The sequence below is a fragment of the Anolis carolinensis genome, chromosome 1, assembly GCF_035594765.1.
Source record: "Anolis carolinensis isolate JA03-04 chromosome 1, rAnoCar3.1.pri, whole genome shotgun sequence".
Taxonomy (NCBI): Eukaryota; Metazoa; Chordata; class Lepidosauria; order Squamata; family Dactyloidae; genus Anolis; species Anolis carolinensis.
This window is the reverse complement of record NC_085841.1, coordinates 362,994,613-363,010,859: the sequence shown is the minus strand read 5'-3', so window position 1 is coordinate 363,010,859 and position 16,247 is coordinate 362,994,613. Positions and strand designations below refer to the sequence as shown.

General features: G+C 39.5%; 1 protein-coding gene across 1 annotated transcript in view; it reads right to left on the bottom strand.

Annotated features, from left to right (window-relative positions):
• Window positions 1–248: 248 nt before the first annotated feature.
• The window catches only part of ptger2 (prostaglandin E receptor 2), a 29,897-nt gene continuing 13,898 nt past the window's right edge, over window positions 249–16,247 (bottom strand). Inside the window, exon 2 of the mRNA XM_062968676.1 lies at window positions 249–5,767. Coding sequence (XP_062824746.1) covers window positions 5,519–5,767 — 249 coding nt within the window. The 3' untranslated portion in view covers window positions 249–5,518. The remainder of the gene's footprint in view (window positions 5,768–16,247) is intronic.

The window sequence follows — 16,247 nt, the reverse complement described above, 5'->3', positions numbered from 1 at the left end:
AACACATCATGCGACGTGCGGGGCTTGAGGAATCCAAGGCCGGAGTTAAAATCGCTGGAAGAAACATTAACAACCTTAGGTATGCAGATGATACCACTCTGATGGCCAAAAGCGAGGAGGAGCTGAGGAGCCTTATCACCAAGGTGAAAGAAGAAAGTGCAAAAGCTGGGTTGCAGTTAAACGTCAAGAAAACCAAGATCATGGCAACTACACCTCTTTTTTAAAAAAAGAATTTTATTAGTTTTTTTATACTACATCGAAAGAGTGAGAACAACCAAGGTATAGAAAAGTAGGGAAAAGAGAGAAAGATAAAAGTATACAATCTACAAAAATATACCCACACACAAAAAAACAAAAAGCAAAAAAAAATGACTTCCATTCCATCTTCTTGGATAATATTTTCTTATTATTCAATAATATTTTTTCTTGCTAAGGAGGAAAAAAAAATAGCAAAATTGTCTCTCGTAATCTTCATTTTCTCAAATTATCCAGATAGTCCTGAAAATCGTCCCAATTTGTTCTTTTCATTATCTTGCCTGTATTTTTCTTCAACAAAAAAGTCAATTTGTCCATATCCTTTATTTCTCTTATCTTCTCCACCCACTCCTCAATTGGTGGGACTGATTCCTGTTTCCATTCTCTAGCGAAAACAATTCTAGCGGAAGTTGTAATATAGGTAAAAAGTTTATCTTCTTGTTCCGTCAATTGTAAGTCTAAGTCTGTAAATCCTAATAGATAATACTCTGGTTTTCTTATAAATGTTCTTTTTAAAATCTTTTGTGATTCTTCATGAATCTTCATCCAAAACTTTGTTGCTTCTTTACAAGTCCACCACATGTGATAGAAGGAGCCAACTTGTTCTTTACATTTCCAGCACTTATCAGAAACTGTTTTATACATTTTGGCTAATTGTTTCGGTGTAGTATACTATCTGTGGAACATTTTTATATGGCAACTACACCTCTTGATGACTGGCAAATAGAGGGAGAAAACGTGGAGGCAGTGACAGACTTTATATTTCTAGGCGCGAAGATCCCTGCAGATGCAGACTGCAGCCAGGAAATCTTCTTGGGAGGAGAGCAATGGCCAACCTTGACAAAATAGTGAAGAGCAGAGACAACAAACTAGTCATGAAGGTCCGCATAGTCAAAGCAATGGTATTCCCCATAGTAACCTATGGATGCAAGTGCTGGACCATAAGGAAGGCGGAGCGAAGGAAGAGAGACGCTTTTGAACTTTGGTGCTGGAGGAAAATCCTGAGAGTGCCTTGGACCTTGGTAAGAAGATCCAACCAGTCCATCCTCCAGGAAATAATGCCCAATGGCTGCTCACTGGAGGGAAGGATATTGGAGGCAAAGATGAAGGACTTTGGCCACATCATGAGGAGACAGGAAAGCTTGGAGAAGAGAACGATGCTGGGGAAAATGGAAGGAAAAAGGAAGAGAGGCTGACCAAGGCCAAGAAGGATGGACGGTATCCTTGAAGTGACTGGCTTGACCTTGAAGAAACTGGGGGCGGTGACGGCCGGCAGAAAGCTCTGGCGTAGACTGGTCCATGAGGTCACGAAGAGTCAGACGACTAAACAACTGAGCAGCAGCAGAAGGGGCCTGAGTCCCCATCTACACTGCTATATAAAATCCAGGTTATCTGCTTTGAATTGTACTATATGGGGATTTTTTTAAAAAGTCAGAAGCAACTTGAGAAGACACTGCAAGTCACTTCTGGTGTGAGAGAATTGGCCATCTACAGAGACGTTGCCCAGTGGATGCGTGAATGTGTTACTGGGAGGCCGCTCTCATGTCCCCGCAAGCTAGAGCTGACAGACAAGAGCTCACTCCATCTCACAGATTCAAACCAGTCACCTTCAGGTCAGCAACCCAACCTTCAGGTCAGCAGTTCAGCTGGCACAAGGGTGTAATCCGTACATACAACATATATAGACAGACACAGAGGCAATTTAACATCGTCCAGCTTCCGGCTTCATGAAGGTATGCTCGATTCCGGCCACAGGGGGAGCTGCTGCTTCACCATCCACTTGTGACACCGAGTCCTTGATGGTATTACTTCCTCATTCCTTTCCGTGCACTGCTGGCAATTTTATGGTGTTGTAAATGAATTAAATTAGCCTTCTTACATAAAGCGGTACCTAAATTTCCTACTTGACAGATGCAACTGTCTTTCAGGCTGCTTAGGTCAACAACAAGCTAGACTACTCATGGTCGGGGACTTAACCCGACCTGGGCTTCGATCTCATGACCTCTTGATCAGTAGTGATTTATTGCAGCTGGCTACTAACCAGCTGCGCCACAGCCCAGCCTAGCCCTTCTCACAAGTACAGTGAATGGTTTCCTTCCATCAGCCATTCCTTTAAGGTCAAAAGTAAGCCAAGACCGCATCTTTCCATCGGCCCTACTACATGCCTTTGTTGTTTTGTACTTTTTTTTCAATAAAAGAAGATGAAAACAAACAAAGACAAGGGACGGCATTATAATAATAGAATAAGAAGGTTCAGGAGAAGGACAGATATCCTCTTGGAATGTGTTGCGCTGTCAACATTTTTGTCATGGCTCATATTGAGCCTCCGTCTGCAATTTTAAGGCATTTGTATATTGCAATGCCTGCAACAGCTGGAAACAGATCTCGCGATTTTGTAAATAAATCATTTCTGTTTGTGGGCCTGTAAAGTCGCTTCTTTATTATAATAACAATAAGTCTCCTTTTGTATATACAGACGTTCCTAAATCAGGAAGCACAAAAACAAAGTCACAGGTCAGTTACTTTTAAATACAGACTATAATAGAAGCATGGAATTGGAGAGTTGGGCACCCCAGAGATCATCTTGTCTGGTGGATGTTTCGCCCACATCTATGGCAAGCATCCTCAGAGGTTGTGAGATTTGTTGGCTACCTTGATTAGCATTAAATGGCCTTGCAACCCCACTTGCCTAGTTTCCAACAGACCTCACAATCTCTGAGGATGCCTGCCATAGATGTGGGCAAAACATCAGGAGAGAATGCTTCTGGAACATGGCCGTACATCCCGGAAAACTGACAGCAACCCAGTGATTCCGGCCATGAAAGTCTTCGACAACACAATGTCCATCTTGTGTCATTGATGAGACACAATGGAAGCAAAACCCATTGAATTCAATGGAATCTACTTCTCAACAAACAGAGATACTGTTGTTAAATCCTTTGGGAAAGAAGCAAAAATACAGCAGAGAAAAAACACAACAATACCAACAACAATAGAAAATCCAGAGGCAATTGATTACCCATATTTCTTAAATATTGAGAAATGGTTAAATGACACACAGACGGAACCATCATGTGCAACAAACAACACACCTTCCTATACAAACAGCAGCTTGGAAACTCAAATGAGTAAATTTAAGGACATTGGTGAAAGAAATATTTTCTGCTTCTTGCCTTCTGCTTCATGGCAAACTTCATCCCTGTCGTCTATAATGCCTCTTTTTGATCAATGGGATTTGCCTTGCTTGTCGAATGCTAGTATCAAGCATTCAGTTTCAAACTGCAACAAGTCTGGGTGAGTCTACACTGAAGAATTAATGCAGTTTGGCACCCCTTTAACTATCTTGGCTCAATGCAATGCAATCGTGAGAGTGAAGAGTCTGCAAAGGCAACAGCAAGCACTCTTTGGCAGAGAAAGCTAAAGATTTGTAAAACGATAAAATTCATGATTCAGGAGCAACTTGAGAAACTGCAAGTCGCTTCTGGTGTGACAGAATTGGCTGTCTGAAAGGACGTTGTCCGGGACGCCCAGATGTTTTTACCATCCTTGTGGGAGGCTTCTTTCATGTCCCCGCACGGAGCTGGAGCTGACAGAGGGAGCTCATCCACGCTGTCTCCGGGTTGGATTCCAACTGGCAACCTTCAGGTCAACAACCCAACCTTCAAGTCACCAGTCCTGCCGGCACAAGGGATTAACCCACTGTGCCACCGGGGGCTCCACTGAATTGCATTGCATTGAGTTAAAGTGGTGTCAAACTGCATTAATTTCTACAGTGTGGATGCACCCTCAGTGCCACTAAAATTGGGCAACTGTGCAAGGATCCAGGGCCCAATCCCTTTTATTTCTCCATAGGCTGCGTGTCTCCATAGAATAACAAAATACCCGTTTTGAGTCCTTAACAAAATGGCAACTGTGATATCATGCTAGTAGAATCTCACTTATCCAACATTCGCTTATCCAACGTTCTGGATTATCCAACGCATTTTTGTAGTCAATGTTTTCATTATATCATGGTATGTTGGTGCTAAATTCGTAAATACAGTAATTACTACATAGCATTACTGAGTGTTGAACTACTTTTTCTGTCAAATTTGTTGTATAACGTGATGTTTTGGTGCTTAATTTGTAAAATCATAACCTAATTTGACATTTAATAGGTTTTTACTTAATCCCTCCTTATTATCCAACATATTCGCTTATCCAACATTCTGCCGGCCTGTTTATGTTGGATAAGTGAGACTCTACTGTATTTTCTGTCACCATTTTGAAAGGGTTGCTTTAAAAAAATGGGGAGAGGTGTGTTTAAGGGTGTTTAGAACATTTCCATGTATTTGAGGTGCCTTCTGTACAATACGGTGGGATTTGTAGGTAGTTTGGGGTGAACTAATAGAAATATCAGGGGACACCAAAATGAGTGGTTTGCTTATTCATAGAATCCTAGATTTGGAAGAAAACTCAATGGCTACTCAGCCCAACCCTCTTCTGCCATGCAGGACACAATCAAAGCATACCTGACAGATGAGCATCCAGCTCTGCTTAAAAACCTCCCGAGAAGGAGACTCTATCACATTCCCAGGCAGCAGCAAATTCTCCTGCCAAGCAGCTGTAACCATCAGCATGTTCTTTCTAACATTTAGGTGGAATATCTTTTTCTGCAATTTGAATCCATTGCTCACTCATTTATTCATTCAATATCTTTCTTTTTCTGCAAACCATCAGAGCACAAAACACCCCCTAAAGAATACCATCAAGTCCCAAATTCAGTCTTGATCTCTGTCTGGAGATAAATTCCCGGGCTATGGCGCAGGCTGGAGAGCAAGCCAGCTGCAACCAGCTACAATGAATCACTCTGACCAGGAGGTCATGAGTTCGAGGCCCCCTCAGAGCCTATGTTTGTCTTGTCTTTGTTCTATGTTAAAAGGCATTGAATGTTTGCCTATATGTGTAATGTGATCCGCCTTGAGTCCCCTTCGGGGTGAGAAGGGCAGAATATAAGTGCTGTAAATAAATAAATCTGGAAAGATGGAGAGCTGTAAGATAATACTGCGTTAGATGATCAATTTTCCTTCTTCCTTCAAATGTGTTTCCTTGAAATATTTCTGCGCAGAACGCAAACGTGGAGTGTCACTTTGGACAATCCTCCCAGAGGCAGGACGGCACACATCTGGACAGTCCGTGGCACACATTGATATGCAGTGAGCACGGAAACACGACAACCGATGAACCTGAGGAGTCCACAGAGGCTCTTCAACATTACGGAGAGTTATGGGTGGCAAATGTCAACCTCCATCACAGGGTCCGGTTTGGCTACGCAAGATGCCTGCTTGGTCTTAGTCCGCACCTTGCACGGCGTTCGACAGCAAATCACGGAGCGTATCAGTCGGAGGACCGGAGGGCGCAGGATGGCGAAGACCCAGGGGTCGATGATGGAATTGACGGACAGAAACCTCATCGCCCGGAGGTCCTCTTCGTAACTGCTTTCCGGAAGGAAGTTGTTCATGAAGGCACGGATCTGGAAAAAAGGGAAATGGAAAACAAATGTGGCAATTAGATGAGAATTAAGGACAATGGATGAGAAAGCACATTTACCAAATACCCTGTTTCCCCAAAAATAAGACATCCCCAGAAAATAAGACCTAGTAGAGGTTTTGCTGAATTGCTAAATATAAGACCTCCCCCGAAAGTAAGACCTAGCAAAGTTTTTGTTTGGAAGCATGCCCGCCAAACAGAACACCAGAGCATGCAGGATCGGTAAATGTATGTACCATAAAGTGTTGTACATGGAAATATTGGTAGTAACAAGAAATTCTTCATAGGATTCACAGTTTGTTTGGTTATGCTGGTTTATAATGATAACTACTGTACAGTATATAATAAATCAGGGGTCCCCAAACTTTTTAAGCCAAGGGCCGGTCCACAATCCTTCAGACTGTTGAGGGACCGGATTATCCTTTGAAAAAACAAACAAATTCCGATGCACACTGCATATGTCTTATTTATAGTGCAAAAACAACAACAACAACAATGAAAGAACAATACAATATTTAAAAATAAAAACAATTTTAACCAATATACATTTATCAGGATTTCAATGGGAAGTGTGCTCCTGCTTCTGGCCAATGAGATAGTCAAGTTAATTAGGGTTGTTGTTGTTGTTGTTGTTGTTGTTGCGTGCCTTCAAGTCATTTCAGATTTTGGGTGAGCCCAAGTCTAAAATGTATTTATTTATTATTTATTTATTTACCGCATTTATTTACTACATTTGTATCACACCCTTCTCACCCCAAAGGGGACTCAGAGTGGCTTACAAATTATATGTACATACAATATATTATATTATTAGCATAGCACAATATTAGCATTATATATTACTATATTGAACTATACCACTATACTGTAATATTATTAGTAATATTATATGTAATATAGAATATATAATTAATATTATTTTACGGTATTATTATTATTAGTGTTATATTGTATTACATTGTAATATTATTATCAATATTATATGCATATACAATATATTATATTATAAAACTGAGGGCGGGGGCCAGGTAAATGACCTCAGAGGGCCACATCCGGCCCCCGGGCCTTAGTTTGGGGATCCCTGTAATAAATGTTCATTTTTTTTTGTTCAACAATAAATGTGAATTCTTCTTCATGGAAAAATAAGACATCCCCTGAAAATAAGACCTAGAGCATCTTTGGGAGCAAAAATTAATATAAGACACTGTCTTATTTTCGGGGAAACACGGTATGATACGTCCCATGATACGCTCATGAAGAAGTTAGGAAAAAGTGGGCTACACCACGTTACTGTTTGGTGGATTGGGAATCCAAAGGATGTTTCCAAAGGGTTCCTTTCTTTGTTCTGGAGAGAAGTGACTACTTGAGAGTCATAAAGAGGGTTCTCTCTTGGGCCTTTCAAGACCAATCAATATTTTTTATCAGTGACTTGGTTGATGGAATAAAAAGCCACTTGAATGATGGAACAGAAGGCACACTTATCAGATTTGCAAGTGGGACCCAATTGGGAAGGAGAGCTAAAATCCCAGAGGACAGGATCAGGTTCCAAAATGATCTTAACAGATTAGAGAGCTGGATGCAATCTTAACAAAATTGATTTCACCAAGGAGAAAAGTATGGTGAAATCACCCTGGCAATAAAAATGAAATGCACAGGTATAGGATGGGTGACACCTGGCTTGAGAACAGCCCATGTGAAAGGAATCATGGAGTTGTACGGCCTTTCCACATACCCATATAACCCACAATATCAAAACAGATAAAACATAATATCTGCTTTGAGCTGGATTATCTGATTACACTGACACATAATCCAGTTCAATGCGGATTTTATACAGCTGTGTGGAAGGGGCCTTAGTGAAACACAAGATGAACACAAACCAATAGTGTTATGCAGCAGTATAAAAAGCCAACACGATTCTAGGCTGCATCAATAGGAGTATAGTGTAAAGATCAAGAGAAGTAATAGTTCTGTTCTATATCTGCTTTGGGTCAGGCTCCCACCTGGAATAATCTGGGCACCACAATTCAAGAGGATTTATTTAAGATAGGTGTCTAGAGAAGGATGATCAAAATGGTCAAAGGTCTGGAAACCATGAATCCTTCAGAAGAGTGACTTAGGGAGCTGGGGATGTTTATCTTGGAGAAAACAAGGTTGAGAAGGGATATGATAGTCATATTTACATATTCTTTACAGCCACAATGGTAATCTATGGTCCAACAAATCATGACATACATCCTCTATGTTCATCAGATGGAACCAAACTTTTGAATGATAAAAAATTGCACCACGTTGGAAAGAGCACTGCCTTAACTTCCTTAACAACAACTCCAATGTGGCCAAAGAGGTACTTTTGCAAATCCCGCAACAACAAACCAGGGATGAGCTTGTAGCACTGCCTAGTTTGAAGGAAGTCAGAAAAGTCATTAGTCAACTTAAAAACAACAAAGCCAGTGGACCTGATGGGATCCCTGCCAAAACCCTACACTTGAAAGGCAATCATACTTGGCCACAAGTGATAGCCTACGATGATGATGATGATGATGATGATGACATATTAAAGAGGATATCACATTGAGAAGAGAGCAAGCTTGCTTTGTGCTCCTCTACTAACTACAATATGGAGCAGTAGATTCAAACTATCAGGAAATAGATTCCATTTAAACATTAGGAAAAAATCCTAATGTTCATATCTGATTGATCATGGAAGATGCAGGGCTGTGGCGCAGGCTGGTGCGCAGCCTGTTGCAATACATCACTCTGACCATGAGGTCATGAATTTGAGGCCAGCCCATGGCGGGGTGAGCACCCGTCAATTAAAAATAAAAAATAGTCCCTGCTCGTTGCTGACCTAGCAACCCAAAAGATAGTTGCATCTATCAAGTAGGAAATAAGGTACCACTTATAAAAGTGGGGAGGCAAGTTTAACTAATTTACGACATTGGAATGAGGAAGTGCGGTCAGAGTGGATGATGAAGCAACTGCTCCCCCCTGTGGCCAGAATCGAACATCTATGGCGCAAGCTGGGGAGCAGCCAGCTGAGACCAATCACTCTGACCAAGAGGTCATGAGTTCGAGGCCAGCTCGGAGCCTGCATTTGTCTTGTCTTTGTTCTATGTCAAGGCATTGAATGTTTGCCTATATGTGTAATGTGATCCGCCCTGAGTCCCCTTCGGGGTGAGAAGGACGGAATATAAATACTGCAAATAAATAAATAAATAAATAAACATCCCCTCAGGAGAAGGTTAAATTGCCTCTGCGTCTGTCTGTCTCTGTCTCCGTTTGATGTGTTTATGGGCATTGAATGTTTGCCCTATATGTATATAATGTGATCCGCCTTGAGTCCCCTTCGGGGTGAGAAGGGCGGAATATAAATATTGTAAGAGAAGGGCGGAATATAAATATTGTAAATAAATAAATAAATAAATCTCCTTCTCTGGAAGTTTTAAAGCAGATGCTGGATGACCATCTGTCAGGAGGGCTTGCATTGTGTCTTCTTGCCTGGCAGAAGGGGCTTGGGGTCTCTTCCAACTCTATGACTTTATTATTCTCTCTTTGTCCAGAAGCATTGGTGTGCAATTAAGAGAACTGAATGCTTTCACAATATCCGTATTCATCTGCTATGATGCTACAATGTATGGTTGTCCGTTGCGCAGTTGACTGACGGATGCGTCATATTCTCAATGGAAAAAACACTGGCACTTCTGATGTCCATGGGCGCCATCAGTGTGCATCCAACCACTGACTGAGAAGCACCAGAATGCAACAGAAGCCCTTAAAATTCACCAGGAGCATCCAATGCACCTCCCAAATACCCCATGTGCATCACAAGGACCAATGAGTGCATCATTAGTTCCAAATGAGTGTGAGAAGTGTCCAATGCTCCCTGGAAATGCTTCATAGCCATGGCATTTTTACGTGTTTCAATGTGTTGTTGAAGGCTTTGCTGGCCGGAATCACAGGGTTGTTGTGTGTTTTCTGGACTGTCTGGCGATGTTTCAGAAGTATTCTTTCCTGACGTTTCACCCTCATCTATGGCAGGCATCCTCAGAGGTTGTGAGGTATATGGAGAAACTAAGCAAGGGAGGTTTATATATCTGTGGAAGGTCCTGGGTGGTTGGTTATACAGTAGAGTCTCACTTATCCAACACTCACTTATCCAACGTTCTGGATTATCCAACGCATTTTTGTAGTCAATGTTTTCAATATATCATGATATTTTGGTGCTAAATTTGTAAATACAGTAATTACTACATAGCATTAATGTGTAATAAACTACTTTTTCTGTCAAATTTGTTGTATAACATGATGTTTTGGTGCTTAATTTGTAAAATCATAACCTATTTTGATGTTTAATAGGATTTTTCTTAATCTCTCCTTATTATCCAACAAATTCACTTATCCAACATTCTGCCGGCCCGTTTATGTTGGATAAGTGAGACTCTACTGTATATGGTTCAGATATGTTGATGACACCTTCACCATTTGGAGGCATAGAGGAGAACTCTGCAAGTTCCTGGACCACCTCAACAGCATCCACCCAAACATCCAATTCACTATGGAAAAGGAAAAGGAAAAGGAAGGAAAACTGCCATTTCTAGATGTTCTAGTCATATGAAAACCCAATCAACAATTGGGTCACACAGTTTACACAGATAGATACCTTCATAAAAACTCCAACCATCACCCAAGTCAAAAAAGAAGCTCAATCGAAGCCCTGACAGACCGTGCACAAAGAATCTGTGGACCTCACCTCCTCCAAGGTGAACTAAACCACCTCAACTGGGCTCTACAGGCCAATGGAGACTCCACCACAGACACCAGAAGAGCTGCAAGGCCAAGAACAAGCCATGAGAGTCAAGACAAAGATCCACCCAGAGGAAAAGTGTTCTTACCAGACATCAAGGGAACCACTGACCGCATAGGCACACTGATGAAGAAGCACAACCTACAAACCATCTACAGGCCCACAAAGAAAATCCAACAAATGCTACGGTCAGCGAAGGACAAGAGGGATCCTCTCTCCTCTGCAGGAGTCTACCGTACACCATGCAGCTGTGGACAAGTCTACACAGGGACCACCAAATGCAGCATTGCCCGAACACGAGTCAAAGAACATGAAAGGCACTGCAGACTAATTCAACCAGAGAAGTCAGCCATAGCAGAGCACTTGATGAACCAATCTGGACACAAAATATTATTTGAGAACACAGAAATGCTTGACCACGCCAACACCAATCATGTCAGACTACACAGAGAAGACATAAAAATCAACAAGTATGTGGACAATTTCAACAGAAAGGAGGAAACCATGAAAATGAATGAAATCTGGCTTCCAATATTAAAAAAAACTCCAAAATCGGAACAGTAAATAAGAAGCAGCACTCTGAAAACAGAAGAAACCAGAAAGAAAACAGACAGGAACCAATCAGGGGCAGCTAACAACTCTGAAAAAGGATTCCCCCAGGCCAGGATATGAAACTTGGAAGGCCATTTAATGCTAATGATGGTGATTAATTACAACATTCACACTGGCCTCCAACAGACGAGTGCTCTTTCCCCATCCAGGACCTTCCACAGATATATAAACCTTCCTTGCTTAGTTTCTCCATATAGCTCACAACCTCTGAGGATGCCTGCCATAGATGTGGCTGAAATGATAGGAGATAATACTTCTGGAATATGGCCATACAGCCCGGAAAACACACAACAACTCTTTACGTGTTTCAGCTTGAACAATAGAGTTGGAAGGGACCCCAAGGGCTACTCAGTCCAACCAATTTCTGCAATGCAGGAACGCACAATCAAAGCACTCCCGACAGATAGCCATCTAGCCTCTGTTTAAAAACCTCCAGAGAAAAGAGACTCCCAGGCAGCAATCTTTGCGGGAGGCTGTGCCTTGTGCAAATTGTTTGAACTTGCCCAGGAGAGCAAAAGGGACGCTTTATGGTAGCAAAATATTTATCTGCTTGAATAAACATGAACTCGGTGATAACCATCAACCAAAAACAGGCTCAGAAACCCCGAACAGACCAGGAAGAAAAGCCTGCGGAGGATTACGTACAGCCCCTTAATACAGGAAATGTTTCTGACATCATTTGCTGGGAGCCAAAAAAAAAAAAGAGGAGAGATCCTTTATCCAATTTAAGAAGAACACAGGAAATTGTCGAGGGCTTGGCTCACATTCTGGAGTCAATTTGTGTCTGTGGTTTGGCCAAAGTTGGCTTTCATTCCAGCCTCTTTGGAATATTTTGTCCCTTTTTTGAGAAGGCATGGGCCAACTTGGGCCCTCCAGGTGTTTTGGACTCCAACTCCCACAATTCCTAACAGCCTACCGGCTGTTAGGAATTGTGGGAGTTGGAGCCCAAAACACCTGGAGGGCCCAAGTTGGCCCATGCCTTCTGTAACAATTGTGTTGCACCAAACCATTATAGTGTTATAGCATTTGTGCCACATCAAAACATTACTCCCATGATTCCATATCAAGCCATGGAAGTGAAAGTGGTGTCAAGCTGCATTCATTTTACAGTGTAGATGCACATATGCTGCTCCTCAGCCTCTGGAGCAGCATAAAAATAAAAGTGGGTTCTACCTTTCAAATATTGAAAAACACAGCTATCATGTCATGCCTTCACCAGGGTAAACAGACCTAACTCCTAAACCAATGATGGGCAACCTTTGGCACTTGGTGTGCCAGAATTCACCAAAAAACCTAGCATGACTTGGGTAGCGTGTCACTTCGAGAAAAAAAACCCCATAACTTTGCAATATGTATAGTTTAAATAACAAAAATATATCATTGTAATATGTACAAAAAAAAATCAAAAACTATTTACTACCATTATTTCCATGTACAACGATCTATGGTACCTCTTGCAGTTTCCACGCTGATTTCTCTCTATTCTAGTTTCAATGTAGTCATGAGCAATGAATAATATAATACAGTAGAGTCTCACTTATCCAACACTCACTTATCCAACGTTCTGGATTATCCAACGCATTTTTGTAGTCAATGTTTTCAATATATCATGATATTTTGGTGCTAAATTCGTAAATACAGTAATTACTACATAGCATTAATGTGTAATAAACTACTTTTTCTGTCAAATTTGTTGTATAACATGATGTTTTGGTGCTTAATTTGTAAAATCATAACCTATTTTGATGTTTAATAGGATTTTTCTTAATCTCTCCTTATTATCCAACATATTCACTTATCCAACATTCTGCCGGCCCGTTTATGTTGGATAAGTGAGACTCTACTGTAGTAATAATATGATATTATACTACAATAATAATAAAATAATAATAGAAATTATATATATACACACACACACACACACACACACACACACATACTGTATATACTCAAGTATAAGCCTAGTTTTTCAGCCCTTTTTTAAGACTGAAAAAGCCCCCCTCGGCTAATACTCGGGTGAGGGTCCTGGTTGGCTTATATTTGGGTCAGCTTATACTTGAGAATATATGGTACATTTATTATTTTTCTCTTATTATTATTGGTATTATTACATTTATTATTTTTCTCTTATTATTATTGGTATTATTACATTTATTATTTTTCTCTATGATGGTTGCTACTATTACATTTATTTTACTCTATTGTATTATTATTATTAATACATTTATTATTTCACTCTGATGTTATTATTATGGCATTTATTATTTCACTCTGTTTATTATTACATGTATTATTTTCCTGTATTTATTATTATTATTATTATTACATGTATTATTTTACTCTATTATTATTAAAAGGATACATAAGCACATTTACATTGAAGAAGATGAGAATAATGATTTGATCAGAGTTGGACAGTCTTATCTTAAATTTGAGATTTATGTAAAGATTCAAAAATATTTAATCTACTGATGCCTCAATTAATGTAATTCTATTGGTATCTGTTTTTATTTCTGAAATTTACCACCCTCGGCTTATACTTGAGTCAACGTTTTCCCAGGTTTTTTTGTGGTAAAATTAGGTGCCTCGGCTTATATTCGGGTTGGCTTATACTCGAGTATATATATAGATGTAATGTGCATAATTCCCATGGAGTAAACAACAAAACCACTGGACCAAATCACACCAAATTTGGCCACAAAAGACATTAGTCATCCAATCAATCTGCATGCAGCAACGTGTCAGCAAAAATGGCTAGGCGTGTCAGTGCTGACACGCGTGTCATAGGTTGGCCATCACTGTCCTAAACCATTCCTCATCAGGCTTGGTTTATGGATCTTTGATCCTTCTCTGGACATGTTCCAGCTTGCTGATAACCTTCTTGAACTGTGATGCCCAGAACTGGACACTGCCTTATTATTCCAGGGGAAGTTTGACCAAAGCAGAAGAGATTGGGACTATGACGTCCCTTAATCTTTCGATGGGTGAAAAACTCAGGGCTATGTTTGTTTTATTGTTGTTTTTATTGTTATTTTAAAGCTAATTGCATTGTTTTAATCTATTTCTGTAAACCGCTCCGAGCCAAACTGGGAGTAGCGGTATACAAGTCTAATAAATACATAAAATAAAATAAATATGACTCTCCTGCTGATTCATCCATGAATTGCCTTAGCATTTTTGGCCTTAGTTTATACTATGTAACACGGTATTTCTTCCTGGGTTATAAATGTAATTTCCTAATTGGTTCTACCATAAAAACATAGGAAAAGTTTATAAAACTGCATATATGCTGATGATCATGCCATCAATGCCCAAGCAGGGAGCTTTGAAACACAGTAAAGTCTCACTTATCCAACATAAACGGGCCGGCAGAATGTTGGATAAGCGAATAGGTTGGATAATAAGGAGGCATTAAGGAAAAGCCTATTAAACATCAAATTACATTATGATTTTACAAATTAAGCACCAAAAACATTATGTTTTACAACAAATCGACATAAAAAGCAGTCCATGGTAACGTTATGTAATAAGTACTGTATATACTCGAGTATAAGCCTAGTTTTTCAGCCCTTTTTTAAAGAACGAAAAAGCCCCCCTTGGCTTATATTTGGGTGACGGTCCTGGTTGGCTTATATTTACATTGAAGAAGATGAGAATAATGATTTGATCAGAGTTGGATAGTCTTATCTTAAATTTGAGCTTTATGTAAATATCCAAAAATATTTAACCTACTGATGCTTCAATTAATGTAATTTTATTGGTATCTGTTTTTATTTCTGAAATTTATCACCCTCGGCTTATACTGGAGTCAATGTTTTCCCAGTTTTTTTGTGGTAAAATTAGGTGCCTCAGCTTATATTCGAGTCGGCTTATATTTGAATATATACGGTACTGTATTTATGAATTTAGCACCAAAACATCACAGTATATTGATAACATAGAATCATAGAATCATAGATCAGAGCTGGATAGTCTTATCTTAAATTTGAGCTTTATTTAAATATCCAAAAATATTTAACCTACTGATGCTTCAATTAATATAATTTTATTGGGATCTGTTTTTATTTCTGAAATTTATCACCCTCGGCTTATACTGGAGTCAATGTTTTCCCAGTTTTTTTGTGGTAAAATTAGGTGCCTCAGCTTATATTCGAGTCGGCTTATATTTGAATATATACGGTACTGTATTTATGAATTTAGCACCAAAACATCACAGTATATTGATAACATAGAATCATAGAATCATAGATCAGAGCTGGATAGTCTTATCTTAAATTTGAGCTTTATTTAAATATCCAAAAATATTTAACCTACTGATGCTTCAATTAATGTAATTTTATTGGGATCTGTTTTTATTTCTGAAATTTATCACCCTCGGCTTATACTGGAGTCAATGTTTTCCCAGGTTTTTTGTGGTAAAATTAGGTGCCTCAGCTTATATTCGAGTCGGCTTATATTTGAATATATACGGTACTGTATTTATGAATTTAGCACCAAAACATCACAATATATTGAAAACATTGACTAAAAAAAATTGGCTACTAACAAATTGACTACAAATAAAGATAGAATTGCATAAAATGAACTTATAGTAGCAACATTGTTGGAAATAAAATCCATAAAAAGTTCAATCCTTGCTGCCTAGAGAAAGAGCTGTGGATCCGAGCAGGAGGCAAACTGCGTTGGATAATCCAGAATGTTGGATAAGCGAATGTTGGATAAGTGAGACTCTACTGTATATCATATACCATATATACTCAAGTATAAGCCGACCCCAATATAAGCCGAGGCACCTAATTTTACCACAAAAAAACTGGGAAGACATTGACTCCAGTATAAGCCGAGGGTGGTAAATTTCAGAAATAAAAATGGATACCAATAAAATTACATTAATTGAGGCATCAGTAGGTTAAATATTTTTGAATATTTACATAAAGCTCAAATTTAAGAGAAGACTGTCCAACTCTGATTAAATAATTATTCTAATCTTCTTCAATGTAAATGTGCTTAGGTATCCTTTTAATAATAATAGAGTAAAATAAGA